Genomic DNA, 27497 nt, shown 5'->3' with positions numbered 1-27497 from the left:
AAACATCCGGCTCATAAAAACAAACCCTTTGAATTTTTCGAAAGAAAATTACATTCCTTGAGAAATCAACAAACTTCTATTTGTAAGTTAAGCCATACTGATAAAAGTGTACTCGAAGCATCTCAACTCGCAGCATTAAGAGTAGCTAAGATGTCCAAACCCCATACAATGGCCGAAAACCTCATATTGCCTGCTGCAATTGATACGGTCAGTGTTTTAATAGGTGTGGAAGAAGCAAAAAAATTGAAAAACATTCCGCTTTCTAACGACACAATATCGAGGCGAATCGATGACACAGCTGCCGATGTTGGCGATCAGATAATTCGGCAAGGGAATTCGAGTGAATTTTTTAGTATTCAATTCGATGAATCAACAGATGTCTCAGTTCTTATGTTTTGTGATAGGAACACATCAATGAAAGAAAATATGTTGTTTTGCAAAACAGTACCGGGGCATGCAACGGGACAATGTCTACGAGAAACTATACTAACATAGATTGGACAAACCGTATTGCAGTATGCAGTGATGGTGCAAAGGCGATAACAGGAAAGAACAGTGGATTAATAAAAATATTAAGAGATACCAAGGGCGGAATGGACGCACTGCTTTCTTCATAGACACGCTCTTGCCACAAAAAATATGCCAGAAAATCTCGATCAAATTCTTTGCGAAGCTGTAAAGTTGGTTAATTTTATTAAAAGCCGACCATTACAAAACGGGCTGTTTGCTAAACTACGCGATGAAATGGGCGAAAATAAAAGAATCTCTTCTTTTCCATACAGAAGTTAGGCGGTTATCGCGAGGGAAAGTGTTAATCCGGGTATTGGAATTAATATTATTTTTCCAGGATAAACAAACGCCATTCTTATTGTTTTTATAGAATAATGAGTGTATGATGATGTTGGCTTACTTAGCTGATGTATTTTCGCATTTAAACGACTCGAATGTGAATTTACAAGGACGTGATAAAAACATTTTATTAATGACAGACATTAAGAAGCTTGATATCTGGATTATTCGCCCTCAAAAGTTTGGATATGTTCCTACTCAGTTGGGATTATACTGAGAAAAATTTGAATAAACCTGACACTATTGTTCACCACAGTTTGGATTGCGTGAAGATGCATTTGCGCGAGCTAAAAGCTCAGTCGACGGAGTATTTCTCGAAAGATAAAAATGATTTCTCCAAGAGATGGGTACTGAATCCGTTTAGTGAAAATGTTGTTGCCGCTGCTGAGTTACCGGTTGAGATTCACGACCAGCTCATCGAAACGCTACAATTGCAATTTACACCTGAAGATTTAAATACGTCGTCGACACGAATATGGAAATTTAGTCACAGAAGCATTGAAAATATTAATCCCTTTCGCCACGTCTTATCTCTGTGAAAAGGGTTTTTCGTCTATGGTTGCGCTAAAAACTAAATACGGAAATCGTCTTTTATCACTCGAAAACAAATCGCTTTTGTGTGTTTCTAACGTAAATCCACGTATGGAGAAAATTTGAAATGAAAAACAAATGCAACCATCGCATTAATTTCTTTTCTTTACACGTGTGATTATTGTAAGTAAAATGTTTATAAGTTTATAATAAGTGATTTTATGAGAAAAAATCACTTATTATAAACCTTTCCATTCAGGGTCTCGTCTTTCATCCATCTTATTCATTTCTCGATGTTTTAGCCGTAAATATGTGTTTATGTACTGTACCAACGATATTACTCGCGTTATTAATATCTCTCACTATTCAATACTGGCAAAACAAATGTTCCTGGAAAGTTTATTCTTTCAAAATTATCAATCAATAATCTGGTATCTGCAGGAGTTTATTCCATCATTCCATCAATTGTGGGCCGACTGATTCCGCGATGGACATGCCGTGATAATTAATGTCGTAGTACGGACAAAGTTAAAAAGATTTGTTAAATTCAACATTAAAAACTGTTTTTATTAAAAACAAATTTTTTTCCAACATATATTTTGTTTATAATCATGTGTAATTAGTATTTACAAATTAATTTATAAAATTAATTATTTCGCCTCAAATACTTGCATGTAAACTCGCTTTAGTTAAGCACTCGGTTTACTTTCTAACAGAATATTCGAGTTTGTTTCTTTATTAGTAGGAATTTTCCCTCTGATTATACAGCAGAAATAAACGAATAGCATTTCTAGAAAATCGAACACTGCAATAAGAGATATTCCCAACCAAATCCCAATGTAACCGCCAATATAACTGAAAAATTCGATCAACTGAAAGACAAATAAAAACATTTCATTTAATGTATTATTTAACAAATATATAAAATATCGGGTAAAGTACTCCCCCATTCAGCGCTGTTTACAGAGGTATTTAGCAGCCAAAATGCAACACGTTATCACTAAACCACACACTTTTTAAATGTCTCCACAAATGCCAAAAATCACTCGGATTGTCCAAATGCAACGAAATTTACTTGCATTTATTCTATTACATATCCCTGTAGATAGAGTTGAATGGAAGTACTCAAACCCATCACTGGTTATTATTCTACTGAACATACCTCGTATTGCGGTTTATATTTATAAATCAGAATTTCGGGTCTCTTGTAGAAAACACTTATCGTCGAATACCATATTCTTATTTAAACAAAATACTATTAGTAATTGCTAATTATAAATACATATAAATATAACAGAACGTACAGTACCTGTCATTGTTCCACCAATCGTCGCTTTGGTTCCATTTAAACTGGAAAAAATTAAATCTTAAAAATATTTAATAATAAACGACGCTTTTAGCCCACCAGATCTTTTACAAAAAGTTAATAAATTAAAGTTTTACACCAAAGAATTTTATTTCTTACTTACGTTTGTTAATTGTGACTGTTCTATTAAAGTGTCGTCTATTAAATATTCGAAAACAGTAGAACTGAAAATATATATATTAATTTAATTCGGTCATAATTTAACTTTTGATATAATTAATCCGTATTTAATTATATTCAATACGCAATATAATAACAGTAATTGTTTTATTCTGTAGTCACTAAATCGTGGGTCAGTTTAGTTAATAACAATTAATTAAATGAATACATGGCTGATTTCTAAATAAATTACATTTAAGCGGGCATATTTTTTTACAAAAAAAGTTAATACAGCGATTCAGGAAAATTTCCAAAAAGATACTCACTTACAACCTCTTCTGCATTTCTGATAACATTCATCAACGTTTATATTTGAAATACATTGGAATTCCTCTAAAGTAAAATAAAGAAACATAACGTATTTACTTCACATAGGGTCGAGAATTATAATAATAAAATATTTACTCTTATTGATAACAACGTAGCCGCAAATTTAACCGTTAATATCTCCAAGACCAACGAACCGATTTGCATTAAATAAAGGCTTGTTGAAAAGGCGCTTTTTTGTTGCTCACGGGAGGAAAAGTGCGTATACAATAATACAATAGTGTATAATTTATATATATAAAGAGTATTATATTATGTTTAACTTTACAAATTAAGGTTGAAGGAGGTGGGAACTGAGTAAGAGCGCCTCTTAAATTATCTATTCATAGGGCTGCGTGTACACGTGTGAAATGATAGCAGAAACAACCGCCTTACATAATAAATCACAATTAATAAGTTTAAAATCTGTTAGCGATATTTATAGTTATTTTAAATGTCACGATTGCCATTTTCATAACCAGGAAATGCCCGGCCAACCAATGTAATAAAGCTTAATATGTAAATTATAATGTTTTATTAAGTAATATAAATTAAAAAATCAGTGTTTATGTTCGTATAAGCCAACGTACAAGGCCGCTAGTGTCTCTCTCGTTGTAAATCTAGTAGAAAAATGCTGAGTTTGGGATTACGTAAGTCCAGAACGATCCAACGAATTTATTCAAAATTTGACGCTTCCGTGGTCCTCATCACGGACACTAAATATTTTAAATTTCATCCAAATCAGTTCGTTGGTCTTGAAGATATTAACGGTCAAATTTGACACTTTAACATTAGACGTGTGGCTGAACTACCATCATAGAGCAGTCTATCGTCATAGCGCTCGAAAAAATGTTACAGAAAAGACAATCGGGAACAGTTTTCTAAAAGCAAAGAAACAACGAAGAAGAGGAAAAACAACAAAACACAATTGACACGGTGAAGGATATAGAAACCAATGAAGTAAATTCGGAGGAGTGGATAATCGTCAAGAATAGACTTAATACAGTCATACCTCGGTACTCGAACGTTTCGAAGCCCGAACAAATCGGTACCCGACCAAAAATTTCGAAAAAAAAATGCCCCTGTTTCCGAACAAAATTTTGGTACTCGAACGGGAAAGCCTGCCAAGCCGACGCCGACGCCTGGGCGGCGGGGCGTCAGTTACGAGACAGTCATTGTTTCGCATGCACATTAACTTACGCTGTGCTATATTTTTTGGATTAGCATCCTTTTCTTTTGATTTATTATCCCTTAAACACGGGTCCCAAGAAGTATAAAAGTGAAAGTGGTCAAGTGAAAAGGAAAACAGTGAGAACAACAATCGAACTGAAGAAAGAAATTATTGCTAAACACGAAAATGGAGTGCGTGTTTCGGATCTTGCTGTCCAATATTCTATGGCTAAGTCGGCGATATCGACTATTTTAATGAATAAAGAAACAATAAAAAGAGCTAATGTTGCAAAAGGAGTGACTACGTTGACAAAGCAAAGGCCTCAGATAATTGAAGTGGAGAAGTTGCCACTTATTTTTATAAATGAGAAATCTCGCTAGAAATAGAGATAAAAGGCGCTAGAAATCTATGACGATTTAGTGAAGAAAACCCCTGGTACAAGTACGAGTGCTTTTGTATTCAAGGCTAGTAGAGGGTGATTTGAAAATTTTAAGAACCGAAGTGGAATACATAACGTAGTAAAGCATGGAGAGGGAGCTAGTTCAGACAAGGAAGGGGCTGAGAATATTTGTCGCCGAGTTTAGTAAACTTATGATGGAAGAAGGTTATGCACCTCAACAGGTGTTCAATGCAGACGAAACTGGGCTATTTTGGAAGAAAATGCCGAACTATAACCTATATTACAAAGGAAGAAAAAGCACTACCAGGGCACAAACCAATGAAAGATAGGCTTACTCTTTTGCTGTGTGGTAACGCAAGTGGAGATTTTAAGGTTAAGCCATTGTTGGTTTATCACTCCGACAACCCAAGGGTGTTCAAAAGGAACAATATTATGAAGAGTAAATTGCCTGTTATGTGGCGTGCTAATTCAAAGGCCTGGGTGACTCGGCAATTTTTTGTTGAGTGGGTGCATGAAGTTTTTGCGCCAAGTGTGAAAAAATATTTGCAAGAAAAGAACTTGCCAATAAAATGCTTTCTCCTATTAGATAATGCTCCTGTTCACCCCCTAAGGAGGATTTAGTCGAAGAATTCGACTATATTCGGGTTAAATATCTGCCCTTTGTTTCTATTGGACAAAGCATAGGCTTGGAGGTCGACAATGAGAATATTGAAGAGCTCGTGGAAGACCACAGTACCAAGCTTACTACAGAAGAGTTGGAGCACCTTCAAAATGAGCAACAAAGGATTTTGGCTGAGGATATGTCTTCGGGAGGGGAGGAAGGGAAGGAGGATATCCCAAGTTCAGTGATTAAAGAAATTTGTGCTAAGTGAGGGGGATTTGCAAGCTTTTGTTGAAAAATCTCATCCTGATACCATGGTAGCCAATAGGGCTGTACACCTTTTCAATGAAAATGTCATGTCTCATTTCCGTAAAATTCTGTAAAAAAGGCAGAAGCAACGGACAATGGATAAGTTTTTAATTAAAGATTTACCTGCCCAAAAGCGACAGAAAAGGGAAGCAAACCCCGAAGTTCCATTACCAGATGTTTTTATGAAAGGTTTTTATGAATGTCCCTTCTCGGCAGTAACTCCCGCTCTTCCTCCTCACACCTCCATCCACTTACGCCATCATATCGCAATCAAAAAGGTAAGTTTTCGTATGTTAAAATGACTTCTTTAATGTTTTTACTATTTATTGAGAGTTATATATGTGTTATTTACTGCTTGCCTAAAAACTAAATATCATTTATACTCTAATCTGTTATGTTACTAGCGAATCAACTGGGGATTGGAACGCATTAATCCATTTTACATTATTTGTAATGGGAAAAAATGATTTGGAGTCCGAACATATTGGTACTCGAACCTCTTTCTGGAACGGATTATGTTCGAGTACCAAGGTACCACTGTATAGGCATTTCACTCGAAGAGATTTTGATGTGGGCGATTCCCTGATAACATGCGGAATGTTGACAAATACGGAGATCATAGAAAATGTGAGAGGAGTTTCTGACTACGACAAACTAGAGGAGCAGATAGATTCATCTAAAGGTATTACCACAAAAGAAGCGGAAAAGAACATTTCAGTGTTAAGAATTTTCCTCGAATTTCAAGATGCATTTACGGCTATTGCTTACCTTCAAAAAATTGTCCAGGTGAAAACAGGCAGGCATCAGAAATTATTGACCAACTATTTCTGCTAACGATGTCAAAAACGTTTTATTTTTACCTGCTACAGTATGTATAATACCGTACATGCTATTGTATTTCTAAAATGCAGTACCTCGAACCAAACCTATTAGTTTTAATAATATAGAAATATTACGAATATATAAAGAAAAAACTTCGCTTGCTTCCGTTTCTTATCCGTCGTTTTAACACCAGCGACAGACACAGAATTCACACACATGGAGACGTGTTTTGACAAAATTCACAAAATAATACATTTAAGTATCATTTTGCGAATTTACTAAATATATATATATATATATATATATATATATATATATATATTTTAGTATATATATATATATATACTCACAAATACATATATATATATATGTATTTGTGAGTTGTTATTTATACTACGTTATCTGTACAACTTTAGTTTTAATCACTGTTTTAATCCTTTTGCTAATAATGTATTCGCTTTAATTAATCAGTTTAAAATACTGTACAATAAAATTTCTAACTCTACGTTTATCTTATATCCTTTATTTGTTCTGTCTGGTTGTGTAAAAACTATTAGCTATCAGACAGGGCGCCCTTTAGACCCACATTTCGAAGATGCCCTATGTAAACGTGACACCGAGATTGTTTATCTATCAACCAATGTTGTAAAGGAATTTCGCCTATTTTTCCGATCCTAGGGACCCTCCCTTTCCAAATTTTCAGTAATATCGACTTAAGATTAATTTAGAGAAACAAATTAGAATAAAGAAAAAAAGCTTTTAGGAATTAAATGTTATAAATCTCACAACACGCGAAGGGAAAAACACCACCTGGTCTCCAGGTTCACCTCTAGACAGATAGAGATCGATGATCGAATATCGCTACCCGTCAACGATTATTACGATGTTTGGTCACGTTATAAACTTAGTCAAAACAGTCAAGTATTAATGATGGAGAACTATCAAAGTGAATAAATTCATGAGGTCAAGAGAGTCTTAACACCGAGGGAAAGTATTAACAACTCGACCAACTTACCTTCCTCATCGCAGAAGTTTCCAGTGAAAGGAAAGTTATACTCTCCCAACACGCAATTGCAGTTTTCTAGCCACAATTCTTTTCTGCATTCAATTATGCAAAACTACGAAAGAAACTAATTATTTTACATATGTACAGTACAGTTATAACAATTTTAAACACAAGATAATGTAAGTATTGCTTACATCACGACTATAGATACCATTAAAACCTTTGTCTTTTTGTTTTTCATAATCTGTACAATTTGTATTGTAGGGAGAATCCAATAGATTTTCCTGTACCTGGAATAAGTTTGGGCGCTATATTAAATGATCAAATACCATTTGAAATGACTGATATAGAAGGTAGTATCTATTTACTTACAGCTTTCAATTTAACGTTATAGGTTCTTCCTGGTTTAATTTGAAAGCCGTCAAGAAACGGGTTGACCAGTTGATCACGATTATGTACAGATACTTTTGCTCCTACAGGAGTACTCGGATTTGATATTTCTTTAGGATTAAACGTTACTAATATGGTACCAACGAGTTCTCCTTCCGAAACTAAATACAATAAATGTTATTTGAATTTCTTACACGGGCTGGGTTTATAGTTTACATCATATACTTACTAAAAGTGTTGAATTTATCATAAACGACAGTGTAGTAGGAATCGTCAAATTTATCTAAATCGAGAGAATAGCATTTCCTTAATTTTCGATAAGTATTCGTATAAAAGACTGGAGTCGTTAGATTGCTGAAATTATGAAAGGAAAGTTTACTGATTAATCATTAATTAAAATAATAATTATGAGGCTAACCTATAACTTTTTAAAATATCGTCAACTGTAGGTCCGTAGATGTCCACAATACTACGTACATAGTCCGAAATCACAGATAAGTTGTGTGTTGGAAACTATTAAAATTAAAAGTCGTTATTAATACGTAACAAAAATACAATAATTTTTTTAAAATAAAAAATTGTTTAGTGTTAAAAATTAATTTAACAGTAGGATTATATATTCTGAGTTATCTTTCAAGCGTAATATTACACAATACTAACCGAAATACATTTTTTGGGGGGAATAATGCTCTGTTGGTTGAATACTGATTACAATTTAACACCATTATTAATGTCACTATTGTACACTTTTATGTTATTTACGATACCGAAGAAAACTCAGTATTATTATCAATGTATTAAAATATCAAAAACCAAATATATTTTCTTATACAGTAAATTCTAAGAGATGTCTACCACCTCTCGCTCTATAAACCCTTGGTAGAAATCTAAATTTTCTATTCTAATTGTATAAAATACCTATTTTTCTATTCGCTACTTCTATGTGATATTATATAGACAATATAATTATTTACAGAAACGTGATATCAATTTACGACATTGAGTTTAGAGAAAATAAAATTTCTAGGAATGAATTAAATCGTGACGAAGCGGTTGTTCTACTTTATTATTCAACAGGGAACAAGTAGAAACCACATTTTAAGATGTATATACAGTTAACTATAACCGCAGATGTTACGAAAGTAAGAAATATAAAACTTATTATCTCTAAAGTAAATATTAAGATTTAAAAAACGATCTTAAAGTTCACATTTTACTTCAGAATTTATTTATAATTCAAACGTTTTTTTTTAATCAAACAAATTCCATTAATCTTAACTACCTTCCCGGCTCTGTTATATATAACAGAGGGAAATTGTAGCGATCGGTCAAAAAAATGACCCTCCTCCGAAGATTTTTACATTTTTGGACTCGAGGAATCTTGAAAATGTCCAGAAATACAGAAATTACCCCCAAATATTTTGTATGTATAGATGTTATGTGTGTGGGGGACACAATTTGTTCACCCTGTTTTTGGTTTAATAACTCTTGTACTTTTTGTCAAGAATTTCTGAAATTTGGCAAGGAGATTTGCTTATTAGGGGTATTGATACCATTAAAGTTTGGTGATTAAAGGTCGAGGGGATGGGGAAATAATGAGGGTCGTTTGTATCTCCAATAGGGTCAGTCATAAATCACAATTTTACTAGTTATTAGCATTTACAATTTTTTATAAAACCCATTCCTATCCTCAAAATTCAACTTTTTGCCATTTTATTATAGTTCAAAATATAACAGATGGCACCACACGCAGTTTTAAATGTTGCCGGAAAAGTTACGCAACTACGTTGTGCTGAATTTTTTAAATAACTTTTATTTACGTAGAAGCCACGTCGCAGTGCTTAAGTAGTCGGGTTACGACGAGTATTGCCAAATAAATAGGAATTATAAAAATTCGGACTAAAATTATGGTAAGTGTTAAATTAACTCTAGCTTGAAAAAAATCAGGAAAAACTTTTATATTTGTTTAGTCACGAATTAGACTTTCATTTATTATATTTATTATCAAGAGTACAGGGGTGGAATTAGGCGAGGCCAGGTTTCACGCAGGGTGTTAGAGAGTAACTCTGAAAATCATTCAATCCTACTGAAGACACAATAAATATTCTTTATATCTTATATATATAATTAATTTCTTTCACTTTTAAACATTTTATTTTGTTTTTTATCTAAGTTTTCGGAATGTAAACCATCTCTCGTGTGTCAGAGACAGTTAGACGACATTTAATGATTTATGATATGAACAATTTAATTATTTCCCATCATAACTTTGTTTTATGTTTTTCCAGACGTAACGTGTTTTACTATTGTTACGCTTTTTATTGTGTGAATTTTTAAGATTTTAATGAGGTTACTGAAAATAAAAATATATAACTACTATTTTAAAGAGGAATGTTCCATTTTATAAAGAGAAACATTATTAAAAATATCGTGAACATTTGTTACTGATTAATAACTCGTTTGTTTATTATAATTTCTGGCATCTGAATGCTGACTTGAAGAAAAAAATGCTGATTTGCTTGGTCTTAGACTTATTTTGGAAGAAGTTCAAGAATGAATACGTTCTTTTTACGAAAATATTACTGGAAAATTATTTTATTGCAGCAAAAGTTATTGATAAAATATGTAACAATTTATTACTGTTGGAATATTGTTTGTTATTAGTATTCCCTTCATAGAACGAAGGTCATCCTTTCTGTTGAGAGAATACTAATGTGATTTCCAGGAAAATCTCTACCTTTAGTGACTACATGCTGCTAGTATGCTTGGAGCATATAGTAACGAAATATTGTCTATCTTTATTCTAAATGTATGCTTCTGGCACATCGATCATTTTTATTATTCTAGAAAATCACTTTCATAAGATCGAACGATCTATGATCATTCAAAAATTAAAGTAGGCCTAATACAGTATCTGTATTCCGACTCTATTTTAATATTTATTATTGTAATTGCAATATTAATCAAATAAGTGTTTACTTAAGAGAAGCTTAATTGAAATGATTAATTAAAATTCATAACTAATTACGTAATGCGATCAATTAATTACGAAAATATATTGCGCTTCTATAGTTGAAGCAGTATATCACTAATTAACTTTGATAATGATCTAAAAGATGCGCTAATCTCGTTCATAAATTATTCATATTATCATTGTAGTTAATTAAATTATATTTAATAATTTACTTTTATTATAGCAAACATTATAAATGCTATTTGGGAGGCATTAATTAAGACAAAATTAAGTTTGGTAATGATTCTTCAATACAGACTGTTAAATAACGTTAAGGTTAAATTTTTGTGAGCTAGAAATACATCCAACTGTAAACTACAACCAAATAAAATTCATTAATATAGAATTAAAATGATTCATAAAAAGTCTGTACCTGCTTCAAAACGTATATAAAGTATATAAACATTTAAATTTATTAATTCGAAGTAAAAATGTCACCTCCTATAGTTTGTTGTAGATGTATATAAGCATACTCAATTACAAGGTCATATCAACAAGGAATTTATGTGTTTTAATTTATAATTAATCTCTAACAAACTATATTCGGCATAAAACTTTTCTTCTGTATATTCAATGTAGTTTAGTAATATATTTTATATTCATAGATAGCATCAAATATTACTTTCGAATAATTTATTATTATAACAGCAATTTTTACTATCTACTGAAGCGTAACTGGCAAGAATAAGCAGGTACGACGTCGACATCCGTTGATACGTAGTATTATACGGATGTCGACGTTAGTATTTAGGCATTTGTTTTTTAATATAGGTCTATAATATCGAATAAACTAAATGAGAAGTCATTTAACATGTTTTAATTAATCGCTTACCATTAAGTTATCAACGTCACCGTCTTTACAGAAATACTCAAAACGTTCACATAAAGCTTTCATGTTTTTCGGTTTCTCACATTCCTCCGGAAAATCTTTACACAAAGGAATACGTCTCAGTCTAAAAATAAAGATTTTTGTAATAAATTAGCGTTAGTTTAATGTTATATATTCAAATGAAATTTACTATAGTAAAGAATAGATATGCTTTAGAAAATGCCTATCACCTCTATAGCATATATAATTTAACACGCAACAAAGATTTGATTTTATGTATGAGAAAAATGATTAAAAAATAACGTTAAATATAACTTAACCAGGATAAGTATTATATAATCACAGAAATGATAAAAGGCTAAGAAACATTTCTTCATTATTTATATTAAGCACATTTCTTACCCGTTAAGATCACATATTGTTAAAACAGGTTTTGGAAGCTGCTCAGTTTCTTTAAATTCCACCAAAACGTCTAAAGTTGTAGGATAAGCGAGGTAAAGGACAATATAAGATATGAGATGATATAAAAATCCAGATAAACAGGCAAAAAATATGATGATTTTGAAGATTTTTCTTCTTCTGTCCGATTCTGTAACTATTTGAGGTACTCCTGTTAACAAAACATCTTCTAACATTTTCATAAAGAAAATGCGCTTTTCTTTACAAGAAGATTTATCTCTTCTTTTATTATCACTATCATCCGCCATTTCTATAAATATAAACGTAAGATATTTTATATATTAATATTGACATAATATATCAACATTTATTGTAAAATATATAACAATATTTGATAATGTTTACTGTCGTATTATTGTAATTAACACACGCATTTATATATATATATTATATATAACAAATGGGAAAGTAGTACAATAGAAAAATATATTTACAGATAATTCTGTACAGTACATCTATATTGTCTTCAAGAATATAAAACATTGTTGATTTTATCATATTCAGATTTATTCATAATGTTTTTACTTACAAAAGGGAGGTGTTAATCGGGGATTTGGGAGAAATTGAGCCGAAATAATAGACAGAATTAAAAATAATTAGCAAGTTTTTTAAAATTATAGTACACACTTACTAAAAATAAATAAGTTAAGAATTTACGAAGAGAATCAGAGAGGATAGTTATCAAGAAAAGTTTTGCAAATATTTATAACACAGGCTAAAAATGTCTTCATCTGAATTTTAGTAAAGAAGTAAAAACAATTTGTATAAAAGCTGAAATATTATTTCTATTAATTATTTCTATAATTAACATCGATGAAAATTGTACGATTATATTTATTTACAGAATTTTTATTAAAATTCCTTAGCAAATGAAGCTTTTTACCAGACGATACAAAACATCGAAAACATTTAGCTGTCTACAATACTTGCTATTATCAATAACATCTATATATGAGTCATTGCCAATTAAAACAAACGTATTAATATATAAATAAATACTGTTCTGCCAATAATTACACGGCGTGAACGACAGATAACATCACAATAGTGTATATACAATACAACAAAGAACTCACCTTTCGATTTCAAACGCTTTTCTAAACACTTTCTCTACGAAGGATGTAACGTAAAAGTCAGTTAATGCTTGTGTCTGTACTTGGAATATTCCATTTTAACGAAGGGAAAACCGTTTCAAAAACACCATCTGTATCATAAAATACGGAAATGCGTTTAAAAATAACAAAATGTCTGGCGTTTCCAACTGATTTCTGAGCGTAATTTATTCTTAAAAATCAACCACACATATATACTTTAATATCAATAATACTTCCAAATTATTCTACGTGTATATAAAAAGTATAATTGGCACCATTATTGATACAGTATATATATAATTAATACTGTATACATACTGTACATACACACACACACACACACACACACACACACCACACAAATATACTATACATGTGTGTGTATATATTGAAGGTTTAACGGTTTATAATTTTTAAATAGGCTGTAAAACTCATGGATATTTTTAGACCAAATTTTCGTATTATTTTTGGCAAATGTTCTCGTTTGTACATATTTACAAGAAAAATTTGCATTTTAAATAACCCAGGCAAGAAACAATGGATATAATAAGATGAACAGATACCATTTATTTATAAATTAGTAACATATAACACGAATTAAGACTATGCACTAGCAATCTTATTACAGTGATAACTCGGATCTGGAATTTAATTTGTTCATAAAGTCCGTTAAACTGCCCATTTTAATTAGAAAAAAAATCATAATTTGAGCTAAAATAATATAAGTAAATGCCCTAATTAATACATAAAACAATGAAAAAAAATAATAGATTAAAATCAACAAAAGAAAATACTGGTAAATAATACGGAGTACAAGAAAATGCAATAGATGAACCGTGCACTTTAAGGTAAATGCTAAAAGTCAACTATGGAAAGTAAATATTAAAATATAGAATTGCACTTTAAAAATCTCTGTCATTATTTTAACGTATTAAAAACCAAATAAGCACAGTGTAGATTTGTTTGAAATATCCACAGGTATTTTTTATTGTATTACTTACAATGGAGAAGGAAATACGTCAGAATTATAAATTTATTTAAGTAATTAAAAAAATTAAAACTCGCAATAATAAAAATATTTAAAATAAAGAGTAATTAATACTTCTAATACAATAAATTTTTAAATCATTCTCACAAAATTTATAAGTGTTATAACTTAAATAGACGTATTACAACACATTTAGCTATATATATATATATATATATATATATATAACAAATCTGAATAAAAAAAAAAAACACACATATATTAACGGGTAGGCCATTAGTAACGATCAATTCTTTATTGTGTCATCGTCACAATGCTAGGCTGCAATCGAGTCATATTGTAAATTTATTTAATTTAAAAAATACGTTCTCCACCATAAATCAGTAGTGTCTTACCCAAAAACAGTGCATCATACTTTCCCGTTAGCAATCTAATTCCTTTTACGAGGGAAATATTTGAATTGAAATAAAATGATTTCTGAGCCACTTCGTGTATAGGCCTACCTTTTCCCCCGAATTATTATATAATTTATTACAGAATGACATTTGCAATGCAGTGTGGCAATGACGGCAACCACCGAAAGAAAAAACAACAAATAAATATTTTAATGTAATTTACTTTTGTACAATTTAATTTTAATCAAAATATTTTATTATACAATTCTTATATTTTACATTATCTAAATTATATACTTCATAAAACAATTATCTTTGAATAGAAATATACTGCATATTATAATAATAAAAAACTTATTATACGTTTAAATATATATAATAATAATATTAAATATTAAAAACAAAAAACCTTGATAATTCCAGCAAAAAATATTTAATAATAATAACGTTTTCGACTGTTTTAAACAGCCATCATCAGTTAAAACGAACTTAAACAAAAGAATGCAGAAAAAAGAACTCAAGCAATACAAATATTTAAAAATTCAAAAAAATTCCAAAGCAAAAACGCCGTCGTATATTAGAAACTAACAAACAGCGCATGCGCTAAATATCGTAGTAAGAATAAAAATAAAAATAACAAAAAATACTGCCGCAAAAATATTTCTATTACAAGAAAGAACGTTATGTATTTCGGTAAAACGACTTCCATGCCGTGGATAAACCGTCTGCGTCTCTGTGGTTAATGCAACCCGTGTTAACGTGGGCTTTGTAGATTTCAAGCTTTTCTAGATGTTTCAGCATTTGTTTGTTGGTCGTGGCCCTAATAATAGACGCTTTGTCCCAATGAACGTCGACCTCCTGATGCTTAGCGAAAGCTGCTAGCACAGTAGTATCCAAGCTCTTATTGATGGAGTATCTATGCTCCTTAAGCCTCTGCTTTAAATGTCTCATAGTTGCACCGACGTATACCAGATCTGTATTAAATCGACGATCCTTTAAAGGTATAGAATATACCCCTGTCTTAAAACTCTGGTTCTCTTTTTTCTTGTCGTTTCTCAACAGTCGATATATTGTAGGATTACGCCGATACAACAGGCTTATGTTGTTATTTCTGGCTACTTTCTTAACCATCGTGTGCAAGAAAGGAAAATAATTGAGAATCACTTTTCTCCCTTGATTCATAGGAGGAAGCTGCCGATTTTTAGTCCTCTGAAACCTGTCGATAAGTCCATCAATCTCCTTACTCCGATACCCATGTTGTAATGTTACCAGTGTTATTGACCACCAGTGCTAACATTGCACCAGTGTTATTGACACCTATAAGGAACTAAGTTACATTCGTGCTACAGCATTACAACATGGGTATCGGAGTAAGGAGATTGATGGACTTATCGACAGGTTTCAGAGGACTAAAAATCGGCAGCTTCCTCCTATGAATCAAGGGAGAAAAGTGATTCTCAATTATTTTCCTTTCTTGCACACGATGGTTAAGAAAGTAGCCAGAAATAACAACATAAGCCTGTTGTATCGGCGTAATCCTACAATATATCGACTGTTGAGAAACGACAAGAAAAAAGAGAACCAGAGTTTTAAGACAGGGGTATATTCTATACCTTTAAAGGATCGTCGATTTAATACAGATCTGGTATACGTCGGTGCAACTATGAGACATTTAAAGCAGAGGCTTAAGGAGCATAGATACTCCATCAATAAGAGCTTGGATACTACTGTGCTAGCAGCTTTCGCTAAGCATCAGGAGGTCGACGTTCATTGGGACAAAGCGTCTATTATTAGGGCCACGACCAACAAACAAATGCTGAAACATCTAGAAAAGCTTGAAATCTACAAAGCCCACGTTAACACGGGTTGCATTAACCACAGAGACGCAGACGGTTTATCCACGGCATGGAAGTCGTTTTACCGAAATACATAACGTTCTTTCTTGTAATAGAAATATTTTTGCGGCAGTATTTTTTGTTATTTTATTTTATTTTTATTCTTACTACGATATTTAGCGCATGCGCTGTTTGTTAGTTTCTAATATACGACGGCGTTTTTGCTTTGGAATTTTTTTGAATTTTTTAAATATTTGTATTGCTTGAGTTCTTTTTTCTGCATTCTTTTGTTTAAGTTCGTTTTAACTGATGATGGCTGTTTAAAACAGTCGAAAACGTTATTATTATTAAATATTTTTTGCTGGAATTATCAAGGTTTTTTGTTTTTAATAGTTATTTTCCAGTAGCTATTTTTGTTTAATATTAAATATATAATTTTTTGTTTATATAATAATAATACTGTAAAATTTTCGGTAAAGCTGTTTTTATATGTAAAAATAAACGTTGATATTTGTACCGGTTAAGTATTTACAAATTTATATTATTGAGTTTTTTAAAGTTTCGTATTAGATGCTTATAAAAAGCTGCTATACGTTTGTATCATTTTGTAACAGAACATTCGATTTTTTCTCTCTCTTAATAGGAATTTTCCCTTTGATTACACAACAACAGAAAACGAATAGCATTTCCAGAAAATCGAACACGGCAATCAGGGATATTCCCAACCAAATGCCTATGTAACCGCCGACATAACTGAAAAATTCAATCAACTGAAAGAGAAAAATAACTTGTTTAGTCTATTTTTAAAATAGATATATAAAATATTATTTTATTGGACATACCTCGTACTGCGGTTTATATTTATAAATTAGAATTTCGGGCCTTTTGTAGTAAACGCTTATCGTTGAATACCATATTCTTATGTATAGTAAGAAGCGGAGAAGAATTTTTTTAAATCAATTAAAAGCAGATATAAATAAAAATAGATCAAATACCTTTCGTTATTCCACCAATCGTCATTTTCATCCCACGTAAACTTGAAAATACATATTAAATATTCACACAGTTTAATTAAAAAATAAATAAAATACAATAAAACTACGATTTAACGAAACAATATTTAAGACTTACATTTTCATTTTGAGATGGGTCTATTTCCATCTGATCCGTTTCGTATTCAAAATATCTAAGTCTGTAAAATACAATATATAGAAATTTAATTACTGTAAAATTGAAAGTATGTGGCAAGATGAAATCCTAACGTCCCGTAATCAGAAAAAAGAATACATCTTAATAATGAGTTTATTAAATGATATGACATTTGTGTACAATTACGTTACCTGAAGAACGTTTACTATAGCGAGAAAATAAATTAGAAAAGCAAATGAAATTAACAGGAGCAGTTGAAAACACTACATCTAAGAAGTAGAGATTTAGATTTTCCTGATATAAATTATTTAATTTATCTTCGAAAAAGGTTCTGTATAATTCGTACTGTCTTGCAGGAAGAAAGCTCATTCGAGTCAAGAATGAATAGATGCAGGTATCTTCCCCTATTTTCCAGTCCAAACAGGTACCAGAAAAGTTAGGTTCAAAAACAAACACTCACTTACAACTTTTCTTGCATTTATCGTAGCATTCATCTTCGTCTACATCATTGATGCACTGATACTCCTCTAAAATTAAAGAAAAAGTTAATAAAAATGAATATATGCCTAATGAAATAAACTGAAACATTTCACGAAAGCAAAAATAATAGATTTGATGAATAACTTCTCATTGAAAATAACCAAAATAAGATTTGAACGTAATAAAAAGTGAAACAGTAATGAAAATTTTAATTGGAAAAACTAGAAGGATTTAGAAATTGGCATATCAACAGAATGGTACTTTGGCAGGGAGCTGCATTTTATTAGACATTCTGAAAGGGCTAGACTCATTTGATCTTTTGATGAGCTTTCATAGTAGTGGCATCAATGGTAGATTCGAGGGGAGAGCTACGGAGGCTTAAGCCCTCCCCAAAAACATTGACTGCGGATATGGGTTATAGGACCCAATACAATCGTCGTCCACATATTTAATAAATGATTTTTATCAAATATTCTTAACTTTTGGATGCGCCACTGTTAGGACATCATTCCTTATCTCATGCCACCCATAGAAGATCCATTATAACAGCAGCATAACAAAGTCAAATTCTACAATAACTTCAATTTATCTAAATTCATTTCTTAGTTATTTGATGAAAACAGGTAGATTCGTGACATTGACAATTCTGTTTACCCCGAGTCAATTAATTATTCTATTGGTTTTCAACCGCAGAACATAATGTTGAGCTACGCCGTAAAGAGTTAATTCTTTTAGTTCAGTAGCAGCTTGCTTGTATCAAATTTTACATGTTATCATCAACACCATTTCAATTCGTCATGAAATCGAATTCAGGATTATGTTTGTTTTTCTTTTATCGTCTTAAATTTCGAAGAATACGCAAACTCTCAACACATGCTTAATAAGAAAATTCATATATTAAATGATAATTAATATCTCACAACTTACCAAATTTAAAGCAGAAATTATCTGTAAAATCTAAATTATATTCTCCAGACACGCAGTTACAATTCTTTAACCACAATTCTTTTTTACATTCAATTATACAAAACTGCAATAAAAAGGAAACTAATTGTTTCTAAAGCGTATCTTACTTTTAAAATTGGACGAAAGCAGAATATTTACTGAGCAATTTATAGTGTATATAATTATAAATCAAAATAAAAGATATTACATACATCACGACTATATGAACCGTTGATACCTCTATCTATTAACTGCTCATATCTTGTACAATTTGTACCGTACGGAGAGTCTAGAAGGTTTTCTTCTATCTGCAAAATAATTATATAATTTAAATAAGAAATAGAAATTATAAATACAAAATATACTTACAGCCTTCAATTGAAGGTTATAAGCTCTCCCTGGTTTCACAAGAAATCCATCAACAAAAGGATTAACTAGTTGATCCTTGTTATGCACGGACACTTTTGCTCCTATAGCAGCGGCAGGATTACTCGATTCTTTAGGACTGAATGTTAGATATATATTACCAATAACTTCTCCAGTCGTTACTGAAGCAAAATGAAAATATATTAAAAATAATAGAAATATACTATTACTGGAAAATGTATTAATACTTACGAAACAATGAAAATTTATCATAATAAGCTAATGCATGAAGAAAATGAAGTTCTGCTAAATCGAGAGAATAGCATTTTCTCAACATTCCATACGTATTTGTATAAAATATCGGAGTTGCTATATCGCTGCAAGTATGGAAGGAAAATTATTGGGAATTAAGAGAAATAACAGTGAATAAACTAACCTGTAATCCTCTAACATATCTTCTGCTGTAGGTCCAAATATATCCACACTTTGACGAAAAAATTCTGCAGCACGTAAATTATCATATGTTGGAAACTATGTGAATGACACGAAATTAATAAATCTTCTTCGAAATATCAGAAATCGCATTTACGACTAGTTAGGCTATGCTAAGAGATAATTACAGTTAAGTTACAATGCTTCTTGACATGGATTCTTTTAAATTTGTAATGTACCTTAATTTGTTTTTATTCTATTTTTTGGATGAAAAATGCCCCCAACATTATTAAATTTACAAGGAAATATCAGTAATCTGCGATGGCAACTTTTTCTGTTTATTTGAAAGTGTTGCGCGATTTCTCTCTCCTTCCAGGTTAGAGCTTTGGGCTATAGGATTAGACGTATGTTGATCGAATCGACCAACACTACATATTACGTATACTGCGCTTCCGATTGGTCTATTTTTAAAATGTACTAGATTCGTAACGAATCAATTTAGTGAGGATTCTCGTGAAAATTGAATCGAATTACTTAAAACAGTTCTTTGCGTGTATGCAAACGTAACTTAATCCTTATGTTTCTGCTGAACTTGATACTTCATTCGGAATGATGAAGGATACGTATCGTCCATGGCAGAAAAAATCCCAAACTCATGATCCGCGAAGATGAAGAAATAAAAGCAGAATTCAATGCTCCACGAGGTTTTCGCTGTATCTGCATTCGGTTATTGCGAATAAAACGTGAAATATGATTACATTTAATCATTCTTGATTGTTGTTCAATAGATAAAAGCTGTAGACCTGTGAGAAACAACACAGATCTACATTACGACTTTTGTTACCGACCAATACAAAGTGGGGAAAAAACTCTCTCCCGACCAATTATTTCAGAAATAAATAGGAAATTATAATAGACCTTTTCTTGATGAATACATCTATTGTAATCACTTCTATATTATATTACTCGTATAGTATTAATTGTCACCGCCCGCTGTCGTTGTAAACTCGTACCGTTGTCATCACATGTTATCGTTGTGTCGTGGTTTTTTTCACCCCAAAATGAGTATTCCAAGTATTTGCTTAATACGCAACAGTGTTGTGTCAGTGGCAAAAAAACACAACGTCGAACGTCATTACAAAACCAATCACAGTTGTTTTGAGGTTAGTTATCCGCCTAACTCCGAGTTAAGAAAAAGAAAATTGAATCAACTAAAATCGGGATTATCTATCCAGCAAGCATTTTTTACCAGCCACGTAAGTAAATATATAAATGCTACTATTGCTTCCTTTAAAATTCCTCGTGTGTTGGCAAAATTAAAAATACCATTTTTAGAAAGTGAATTAATTAAGGAACATTTCTCGTTATTTGAAGGATTTTCTAATAAGCGAGAAATTATTTCAGCAATACAAGATTTACCGTTATCAAACAATACAAGTGCAATCAAATCTTGTTTTTATAGTTCCAAATATTTGTGCGAATCTTTATTTTCCGCCATGAATATTATAAAATCAAAAATCAGACCTCAATTTACAAATGCCAACCTTGAAGATTATTTACCATTGGGATTATCACCTTACACTCCAACCGTGAGAAATTAGCAAACGAAATGCAGTATCAAAAATCGCACTAATTCTGCTTATATAGTAAATATGTTACAAAATGTCAAAAAATCTTTCTTTTGTTATTATTCGATTGTTGATGTTATATATAGAGTAACCTGTCACTTATTTGGTGTTGATTTATTCAGTTTAATTATGTAAAGCAGGGTTTCCAACCTTGTGCCCGCGGGCGCACATTTGCCGTTATCAAACAATTCAAATACAAGAAGAATCCAGGCGATTTCGACAGATTTACAGTCATTTAACAAATGATTTGGAAGAATGCGAGTATTTCTCATTACAATTAGATAAGTCAACGGATATATCAGATACAGCGCAATTGGCAGTAATGATTAGAATGGTATTCAGTGATTTTAGTGTGAAAGAAGTATGAAAGTTTCTATCAATGCAAGAGCGAACAAGGGGTGAAGGTATTTATAATATTTCGAGCAAATCCTTTATCACACAGATAGTTGTGTGATAAAGGATAATATTCGTCCCTTGTAGAAAAGGACGAATCTTCCCAAGCTAACCTTGTCTTACATACAGATATAAGATGGTTAAGTAAAGGCGAAGTACTTGGCCGATTTTTTGATCTTTTGGAAGAGATTTTTAAAAATTCCTTATTTCAGAAGGGCAAACGTTTGAATAATTAGATAACCTACAATGGCTGACGGACATGGCTTTTTTAACAGACATATGTGAAAAATTGAACAGTTTAAACCTGAATCTCCAGGGAAAAATAAACATTCAATTTACAAATGCCAACCTTGAAGATTGTTTACCATTGGGATTATCACCTTACACTCCAACCGTGAGAAATTAGCAAACGAAATGCAGCATCAAAGACCGCACTAATTCTGCTTATATAATAAATATATAATATGTTATAGTAAATATGTTACAAAATGCGTGTTATAATGAAGGACATAGTATTTAATTTTTTCTTTTTTTAATCTGATTTGCGCCCGCCGCTACTTTTTGCCCTGGTATAAAGCGATTGTTCACCGGGCTTACCTGCTAGTAAATAAATAAGTTGTTTTAGAAATAAGTTTTAAAATCGCCATATCTAAGCATTTTAAACAGTTTATAGATAGAAAACACTTTGTTTTAAATCATTTTAAAACATAGTAATACATAATTAGGTCACAGTAATTAAGAATAATGTAGAATGCTGTTTCCTATACCTTAATGTAGACGTAGTGTATTTGGATAAGAATACAATGAAACACAAGGTCATTCAAACGATAAATTTTTTTCTAGGAAAAAAAGTACGTGACAATTTACTTTTTTTATATAAAAAATTTGTTTTCATGAATAACACGTAACGATTATTATTGTTTATATTTCATCAATGTAATAATAAATACTGTTACGATTTTAGTTCTGTTTTGATAAAAAGAAATAAATAATTTCATGATTTATGTGAAGTTTATAAGGAAACTAACGAAGCTAAGCGTTGTCAATGTCACGCAAACATTAATAATTCAACTAGTTTGTGATTACATCGATGTATAAAAACGTAGAAACGTGTTTTAAAACTATGTTAATAAATCAATTAAAATAATATATACACTAATGTATTTTTAAACTAAATTTTCTGTATTATTTAATGACTTACCACTAAGTTATCGGTATCGTTGTCTTCACACAAATATTCGAAACGTTCACATAAAACTTTCATATTCTTTGGTTTCTCACATTCTTTCGGCAAGTTATTACAATATGAGGTGCGACGTATTCTACAAATTAAAGTAAGTGTTTATATTAATTATTTACGTAAGTCTTAAGAACTTATTATGTGTTTAATACAATAAAGCTATATAAGAAGAAGCATATTATAATACATGTTAAGGAATAATTAAGATGTTCCTACCCATTCAGATCACAAATTGTCAATACTGGTTTTGGAAGATCGTCGGTATCTTTAAACGTCACTAGAACTTCTAATGTCGAAGGATAAGTGAAATAAAGAAGGATAAATGATATAAGATGATACAAGAAACCAGCTAAACACGCACAAAATATGATTATTTTGAAAACTTTCCTTCGTTTATCAGTCGCTGTGACTATTTGAGGTATTCCAGTTAACTGTACGTCTTCCAACAACTTCAGGAAGTAAATACCCTTTTCTTTACAGGTAGATTTATTTCTTGTTTTATTCGTATTATTATCCATCATATACTTCCTATTATAAAATACAAAATGTTATGTTTTAGAATTTAAGTTATTTATTCGTAATTGAAATACAAATGGCTCAATATAGGCCTATTATATGCAGGGTGCATCAGCAGTAACAGAAGAATGGTTGAAGCGCTGTCATTACTTTTATTGCGATAGCAAGTTATTGTTTGTTTATATGGGAACAGATGGTTTAACAGTGCATTAAGCTATGTTTTAAGTGCTCTACAGCGCTTGAAACATTGTCTTATTACATCTAACACACGTTATATATTAAATAATAAATCAGAAATTTTAAGAATATAAGATAAAATTACATCTATCTTAAAGGTTTTAAGAATAAAATCGATGTATTTGTTAATACGATCGGTATAAATGGTACAAATAATAATATAATATTAGAAAATGAGACAAAACTTTTGCAGCTTCAAGCTGAAACACAATTATAAGTATTTTAAAAAATAACAATAAAATTAACATGTATACAGGAAATCATCTATTACAATTCTAAAGATATCTTTAAACGCCATGAATATATTCTAATTTATCTACATTTACAAAAAAATAATTAAATTGTTAAACTTTAATCAATAAAAATTAAAATTAATTACATAAACTACAACTTCCTATAAATTATTTCAGAATCAAAAACTTTATATGGAAATATTAAAAATGAAAACAGTTAAAGAATTACAAATATTTTAATGATATAAAAAAGTAAATATATAGGTTACAGAGTTATCGAGTTTGCTAATATTTACATAACAGGATTAAATAACTAAAAATCCCAGGTCCAAAGTATAAAAAACTCATAAAATATTAGATATTATTTTTCCTATTTTATTTATTCTAATTGTTTATCGCAATTAAAATAATTTTAACATTTATCCTCATTACAGGATTTATTAATACAATAAATTAAAGATATTACGCATTTTATTAGAGCAATTACAAAGACAAATATATGGATGACTGCTCGAGTAACTAGAAGTTATAAATGATTTAAAGTGATAAATAAAATGACCATACAAGTTCAGACAATTGTAAATAATAATTCGCTTAACGTAAAATTATTGTTAATGATATCATAAAAATCTTACCTATAAAAATTCCTCTGTCATCTCGGTATGAAATCAAAAACGAATAAAAACACAGCTCATAGTTGCCTGCCACTTTGGAAAGTTCCACTTCACTGAATGGGGAGAAAACATTTCTAACCTCCCATCTGCACTGTAAAATTACGTAATGATTTTTTAAGGCAGTAAAGTTTTCTCGAATTTTAAGTACGTTAAAACTGATTCCTTAAATATTTATATACAAAAGTTTTCTAAAAAGAATTCAAAACATAAATTAAATGTTTTTAGATTGTGTGTAATGCAAATTAGCTATAAAAGTTACACAAGTGACTTTTAATCAGTTCGTCTCGCCGTTATAAGTCTTCTACTTCTTTGTTTTCATACCTATTTAAAATACTAATTGCCTTCTTTCTTTTAACGCACTAATTAGTAATTACTATTATTAAATGAGCAATGAATTCCTGTCCTTCAAATTTTTTTTATTAGTTTATTTTATTCTACAATAATAGACATTATGATATTTACTTTATATACTCGTATTAAACGGTCAATGTTTACATATTGATAAAGTAGATATATTGTTTAATTAATATATAAATATTATAAATAGTTCAGAAATAAAACTACAGAAATTAAGGAGATCTGTTTATTAAATATTAGACCTCGTACATTAATTAATTCATTACAATATAAGTCACATTGTAACCTAGTTTAAGTACAGTTTATATCTCCTTGATTCATGTGATCCAAGTGAAGTGACACGAGACTTTATTGTATTAACAGACCAACTGCTACAAAACTGAAATTATAATGTATAGTGTATTAAATACCTAAAAATATGACTTGAAATCGTTCATAGATAATCGTCATTCATAGCAAAAAATAGAATATGATGACACTCTTGACAACATAAATTTAAAACTCTTAATATTATATAACTTACAGATAACGTTACTATAATATATGTAATCATTTTACTTCTCTAATCGACGACGATGAATTATTAAATAGTACAGGGTGGGGCATAATGGAATCCCACATTTAAGAGGTGAATTTAAAACAAAACTGTACAATAATACGGAAAAATCTTTCTATTTATTCAAAGTACGTGTAATAAGGTTTACTTTGTTTAGGTTTTAAAAACGATGTCGTTAAACCTTTACAGCTGTGTCTCCTAGCGGTATTGTGTGGAGTAGCGACGAAGCGCATTTTCATCTGTCTGGCACAGCGAACGAGCAGAATTTTCGTTATTGGGCTGTTGGAAACCTCCGAGAACTCCACAACGACCTCTTCACAGCCCGAAAGTCACCGTTTGGTGTGCTTTGTCCTGTGTAGGCATGGTGGAGCCTTTTTTTGAAGACGATGGCGTCACTGTTACTGTGACTTCCAACCGATACTGCGACATGCTGGAGAATTTTTTCGCTTCAAAATGAAAGATTACGATACGAGTGGCTTTTGTTTTCAACAGGATGGAGCCACAGCCCATACGAACTGTCGTTCTCGCGCAATTTTGACAGAAATGTCCTCCTGCCGACTAATCTCTTTACGAGAAGCCGTGGAATGGCCCCTCGCTCCCCTTGACCCGTAACTTTTTCTTATGGGGAGTATCTCAAGGCAGAGGTTTTTAAACATCGTCCTCGAACCCTACAAGAACTCAATGAGGAAATCGCCAGATATATGCTGGTGAGAGTCGAAAAAAAACGTCAAGGAACGGCTTCCAAATTTGCATCGCCAGTAAAGGCCAACAATTGGACATCATTTTTAAACCTAACCAAAAAAACCTTATTACTTGTACTCTGAATAAATAAAAAGTTATTTCCATATTCTTGTACCGTTCTTTTTCTAAATTTACCTCGTAAATATGGGACTCCATTATGCCTCACCCTGTATTCGTGTTTGATATATCTAGAATTTCATAGCGAAAGCTAAGAATGCTGTACAAATAAATAAACAAATTAAAACGCGCAATACAATAAAAAAATAATAATCGCATAATTAAATATATCTGCACTTGTTAGTTTATTCAAACATCATTAAGATGGTAGTTCAACGGAAAAATACTGGTTTTCCGCGCGAGTGATTCGGGTTCGATTCCCCGCCGATGCACGCTGCTCGACTACAAATAATTGAACATTTGCGGCTTTGTACATTTTTCTTCGCTGTAAGTAACGGTGTTTTGCAGAAATGGACTGCGGTGTTTCCTTGGTTTTTGACTATGAATATATATATATATATATAAATTGCAATTGAGCTACGAGTTAATGCCGATGAATGCAGAAAAGTATATTTGGTAAGTAACTGCCGCACAGCAAGAATCGACAGAACGGTGGCTGCTGATGATAATCTTAAACGAACATTGTCAGAAAACTTACAGCCCAGCATAGTGACGATGTTTCATTAAGTATTCGCTCGTTAAAACTATAAACAGAGAATATAGAAACAGAAAAAACTAGTTCGTTTCTATATTTACGGCAATACGACACTCGAGCGATCTGCCAGCGGAAGTGCATTTCGAGAATACTTTTATTGGATGCTAAATATTTTTTAGGTGTCACTAATGTTAAAAGAACTAGAAATAAAAAAAAAACCTTGCTATGTTAGAAGTGGAGCATTAAGTATTAGTGGTACAGGCTATTTACAGATTTAAAGAATTTTTATTTTAAGCAGGCAATTTCTACATGATGCTTATTTAAGCAATGATATAGCGCATTCTTTTCGCGTTATATCATTGTCGTAGTAATTAA

General features: G+C 31.1%; 2 protein-coding genes across 2 annotated transcripts; both read right to left on the bottom strand.

Annotated features, from left to right (window-relative positions):
* Positions 1–1926: 1926 nt before the first annotated feature.
* LOC136979686 (degenerin-like protein asic-2) lies at positions 1927–13417 on the bottom strand. Its single transcript, XM_067275727.1, has 13 exons — positions 13288–13417; positions 12155–12461; positions 11756–11876; positions 8329–8423; positions 8140–8264; positions 7893–8071; positions 7715–7810; positions 7530–7632; positions 3172–3238; positions 2850–2910; positions 2690–2730; positions 2543–2618; positions 1927–2252 (listed from the first exon to the last, which is right to left on the bottom strand). Exons 2-13 carry the CDS (start codon positions 12457–12459, stop codon positions 2070–2072), a joined length of 1452 nt encoding a protein of 483 aa, XP_067131828.1. The 5' UTR covers positions 12460–12461; positions 13288–13417; the 3' UTR covers positions 1927–2069.
* Positions 13418–17019: 3602 nt separating this feature from the next.
* On the bottom strand, positions 17020–25652 carry LOC136979687 (degenerin-like protein asic-2). The gene is made up of 14 exons (XM_067275728.1): positions 25584–25652; positions 24778–24907; positions 23373–23684; positions 23118–23238; positions 19900–19994; positions 19716–19840; positions 19467–19645; positions 19310–19405; positions 19080–19182; positions 18133–18199; positions 17655–17715; positions 17519–17559; positions 17366–17441; positions 17020–17293 (listed from the first exon to the last, which is right to left on the bottom strand). The coding sequence occupies exons 3-14, from the start codon at positions 23675–23677 to the stop codon at positions 17111–17113; spliced, it is 1452 nt and encodes a 483-aa protein (XP_067131829.1). The 5' UTR covers positions 23678–23684; positions 24778–24907; positions 25584–25652; the 3' UTR covers positions 17020–17110.
* Between the last annotated feature and the right edge of the window lie 1845 nt (positions 25653–27497).

The sequence above is a fragment of the Centruroides vittatus genome, unplaced genomic scaffold (genome assembly GCF_030686945.1).
Source record: "Centruroides vittatus isolate TY-2023 unplaced genomic scaffold, ASM3068694v2 contig_630, whole genome shotgun sequence".
NCBI lineage: Eukaryota > Metazoa > Arthropoda > Arachnida > Scorpiones > Buthidae > Centruroides > Centruroides vittatus.
This window is presented reverse-complemented; position numbering and strand designations above follow the sequence as displayed.

Coding starts and splice junctions, on each gene's coding strand:
- LOC136979686 (XM_067275727.1), bottom strand. CDS start 12,459: ATGGCGGATGATAGTGATAATAAAAGAAGAGATAAATCTTCTTGTAAA. Junction 11,877..12,154: donor ACAATATGTGATCTTAACGG/GTAAGAAATGTG, acceptor CTTTATTTTTAG/ACTGAGACGTATTCCTTTGT. Junction 2,731..2,849: donor AACAGTCACAATTAACAAAC/GTAAGTAAGAAA, acceptor AATTTTTTCCAG/TTTAAATGGAACCAAAGCGA.
- LOC136979687 (XM_067275728.1), bottom strand. CDS start 23,677: ATGATGGATAATAATACGAATAAAACAAGAAATAAATCTACCTGTAAA. Junction 18,200..19,079: donor TAATTTCTGCTTTAAATTTG/GTAAGTTGTGAG, acceptor CTTTAATTTTAG/AGGAGTATCAGTGCATCAAT. Junction 17,716..18,132: donor AAATGCAAGAAAAGTTGTAA/GTGAGTGTTTGT, acceptor TGTATTTTACAG/ACTTAGATATTTTGAATACG.